The sequence below is a fragment of the Aptenodytes forsteri genome, unplaced genomic scaffold, assembly GCF_000699145.1.
Source record: "Aptenodytes forsteri isolate BGI_AS27 unplaced genomic scaffold, ASM69914v1 Scaffold53, whole genome shotgun sequence".
NCBI lineage: Eukaryota > Metazoa > Chordata > Aves > Sphenisciformes > Spheniscidae > Aptenodytes > Aptenodytes forsteri.
Genome location: NW_008795909.1, coordinates 12,381,078 through 12,384,976, shown reverse-complemented (window position 1 = coordinate 12,384,976; position 3,899 = coordinate 12,381,078). Strand labels below are relative to the sequence as shown.

At 38.9% G+C, this 3,899-nt stretch overlaps 1 protein-coding gene across 4 annotated transcripts in view; it reads right to left on the bottom strand.

Moving 5' to 3' along the window:
• Positions 1 to 3,899, bottom strand: part of ASB14 (ankyrin repeat and SOCS box containing 14) — a 23,187-nt gene that overhangs the window by 14,046 nt on the left and 5,242 nt on the right. For all 4 annotated transcript variants that reach the window (XR_657852.2, XM_009284474.2, XM_009284476.2 and 1 more), the window contains 2 exons: positions 2,447 to 2,692; positions 591 to 762 (listed from right to left, as the gene is read on the bottom strand). Coding sequence is in view for 3 of the 4 variants with exons in the window: in XM_009284474.2 (XP_009282749.1) it covers positions 591 to 762; positions 2,447 to 2,692 (418 nt within the window). In the remaining variant the exon portion in view is untranslated. The remainder of the gene's footprint in view (positions 1 to 590; positions 763 to 2,446; positions 2,693 to 3,899) is intronic.

Below are 3,899 nucleotides of genomic sequence, written 5' to 3'. Positions count from 1 at the left end.
TCGCCTGTCTTGGCTGTGCCCCCCCCAGCTTCTTGTGCACTTCCAGCCTGCTCTGTCGGTAGAGCATGGGGAGCTGAAAAGTCCTTGACTAGTGTAAGCACTACTTAGCAACAACTAAAATGTCAGTGTGTTATCAACATTATTCTCATACTAAACCCAAAACACAGCACTGTGCCAGCTACTAGGAAGAAAATTAACTCTATCCCAGCCAAAACCAGGACAAGGGATAAACAAATAGACTTAGGGGATAAGGGTTATTTAGTACGTTTACCTTCCTGTGATGGGGTGGAGATGATGCATACCCAAAGAGAGTGAGGACGTCCCAAGAACCTCAATATCAGGCTGGACAGTGTTACTATTTGTGCCAAGTGGGGAAATACTATAGGAATTAGTACGTTCATCCTAAAATGATAAAGATTTTATCCTGACTGGTCTCTTACATTCAGACACAGAAAACTCATATTTACGCAGTCAAAAAGAATTCCTTCTACAAAACTACAGATTTGCTGCCTGCTTTGAGTAAGGTAGAATTAGCAAAATTAGTATTTCTGGTGTCACCCATTACTTGATTTTTAAGTATATTAACTCACAGAAAGTGTCCTCTATATGCAGCTCTGTGGATTGGCAAATGACCCGAGTGCTTTGGTACATTGGCATCAGCCCCATATTCTAGTAAAAGACTCAGAGAATCTGGATTTCCTCCTCCTGCTGCTTCAAATAATACAGAAGCACAATCCATTGCCTGTGAAAGAACATTCGCACCTGGAAAGAAGCATCAAGGATTTTCACAGTAGTCACTGTAAATATCCAGCAGTAATTAATATCTCCAACCCTCCAGCAACATGTATTGTGAATTCTGTTCTTCACCAAATAAAACCACTATGGGCCTAAACCTTCATGTCAGATCCTTGATTTTAGATGTGTTTATGTAATCCTGGGAACAAGAAGGTCCAAATCGCTTTGAACACAATTACACAGCAAGACTTGCTACTAGAACTAGGCAAGCAAGGGGTTTGGTTCTTATTCATACAAACAATTGTTTTTTGGCTTAGATAAAATGCATTTCAATTCTTCTACTTTACAAAGACCAGACACATATAACTGTAAATATGAGAGAACCCAGTATCAAAACAGTTTATACAATCCAGTTCCAGCACCGCTGAGCCATCATATAAGATTCCCCACCATAAATGTCTTGTCAGGCCTTCCCTAAAGTGACCTGTCTACATGAGAAAACAATATTGCATTTAAAACCAATTACAACTACTCACTAAAATATTAATATATTATTTGACTATTATGAAGATGTAGTCTTTATCAGGCCTTTACTTAACTACATCACAACAATCCTCTTGGTGCAGACAGCATTTAATTTTCTTTAGTAAGGAAAGTTACTTCTGCTGCTATTTCTGAAGGCGTATCTTAAAATAACCAGTTTTAATCCAATCACAGAACTTTCAGAAGACTAATAAAAATGTGTGTAAATAGGCTAACTACTTTAGAGAGAATATATATGTGTGTGTGTGTGTATATATATATACACACACACACATATATTTATATCTTATAACATGAAATTTAGATACTAGGAATTCTTTAGACGGACCTCAACTCACGCAATTTGGGAGTCATCAAATTCTTCAAATAAATTAAGATGCCATCCAAAAATGCAGACAAAATATCTCCTGCAATGTGTCAGATTTGCTTGCAGTTTTGCAAAGCATTCACTGATGACTACTACAGTTTGCTACAAGTAAGTAATCTCTAAAAATATATTTTGTATATGTTTGGATCTATTAACACTACAGGCTGTACACTCAGTAACATGATAACAATTCATTTCCTTTCACTTCAGTAATGCAAAGTTTTACTGGCTACTGAGCTAAGACCAATTTTTTACCTCTGCATTTAGTAGTACTTTTCTCTGTCAGAAAGAGGATTCACTTTGTCCCATTTGGGCTTTAAACATTTCATGTGGCTTACAATTTCTACTCACTTGAAGAACACCACCACTGAACCTACACATTACTAAATCAAATCTACTGAGTTGTAAAACAGAACCACAGAATAGTTGAGGTTGGAAAGCACCTCTGGAGGTCATCCAGTCCAACCCTGTGCTCAGGCAGGGTCAGCTACAGCAGGGCGCCCAGGACAATGTCCCAGGTTTTTAGTATCTCCAAGGATGGGGATACAACTCACAACTTCTCTGAGCGACCTGTTCCAATGTTCAATCATCCTCACAGAAAAAAGTGCTTTCTTATGTTCAGACAGAATTTGCTAGGTTTCAGTTGGTGCCCATTGCCTCTTGTCCTGTTTCTGGACACCAGTGAGAAGAATCTGACTCTGTCTTCTTTATACCATCCCATTAGATATTTATAACACTGACAAGATAGACCCCCACCCCGAGCCTTCTCTTCCTATAACATCCTATATAATAAAGTCTCACCTTTTTGCAATAAGAGCTCCATAATTTCTATATGTCCGATCTGTGCAGCCAGTGCTAGAGGTGTGAGCCCATATCCACTGCGAGGGTCAGGATCTGCTCCAGAATGAAGGAGAAGCTTCACCAGATCCTTCTTGCCCAGTCTGGCTGCCTCATGTAAAGCAGTCCTCTTGTGGACACACTGCAAATTCACTTTTGCACCAGAACTTATCAACAAGGAGGCAATCTCATATGAATCATGTTTAATTGCTGTAAGACAATAAGCGAAGTATCAGCCAGAATGTTATTCGATACTATTCTAGGCTCTATGGCTTGTGTTATGTGGCAGCCCAGGAAAGCTTGAGCTGTTCCTGGCAGTCCTACTTATATACTAAGAAATGTCACACTACACTGAAAGGTTTAACTTATCAACAAGTCTGTTCTTTGTTTCCAGGGTAACATTAACTATACAAATGAATAATTTTATGGTAATCTCTTTTTCTCTCTGTAATCCTCTGTTGTGTTTGATAATGCAACAGAATGCAACTTTCCTTGCCACTAGATGGAGATCATATACAGGGACTTGGTGCGGTCAGGAGTTGGCCTGCTCGGAGAGCTCTATTTAATCTTCATAAGCAGTTAGCATAATATGAAACAAAGTTTAAAATTACTATGTCATATGCCTTCTTAGCTTAATAAGCCTGATCTGTTAAGTCAGTAAGGATCTTAAAAGAGTAATTTGCATTGGCTCCAGTGGATGGAATGAATAAGCAACGCCTTTCCCTCCTTCTCTCCTTGATCTTCCAGGCTGTGCGGGTTAGAACAGTGAGTGTCCTTCACTGAGGCAGATTAGGCAGAGAAGCTTCGTGTGCCACAGCTGCTTGAAATACCATTGACAGCATACTATAACCTATGATGTCCCATTATCTGTAACCTACACAGCTGCTTTAGATAAATCCCATACATCCCCTTCTTGGGGGATGGTGCATTTTAATATAGTGCACTTCAAAAGCACCTAGGAATTCTCTACCTCTTCTCTAAGCAGGTGGCCCTGACTAGAAGCTTTAGTCATTTCAAAAGGATGGACTGGGGGTCCTACAGATGGTTGGTAGGCTTTTTCCTCTTCCTTTAACAATAGTTTTGAAAAAAACACCCTTCCAGTACAGAAAAACTTACAGGTTCATCCAAGAAACTTACAGCGCTCCTTTAGAACTCAGATAATGAGAATACGCTTTCCTTTTTTTGGCCAGGACTCAGTAAGAATAACAGCATCATAGCCCAAATTGAAGGAAGCAAATGAAACGAACACAGAACATTTTAGAAAAACATCTTGGCAAAATATGGTTCTTTACAAATCAAGAATTACAGTTCTTATGCATGATCAAATTAAAATGGCATTCACACTAAGAGTGACACTAGGTATGAGACCTTCTTCTTCAATTAAAAAAAAAAAAAAAAAACAAAAACAGAGAGAAGC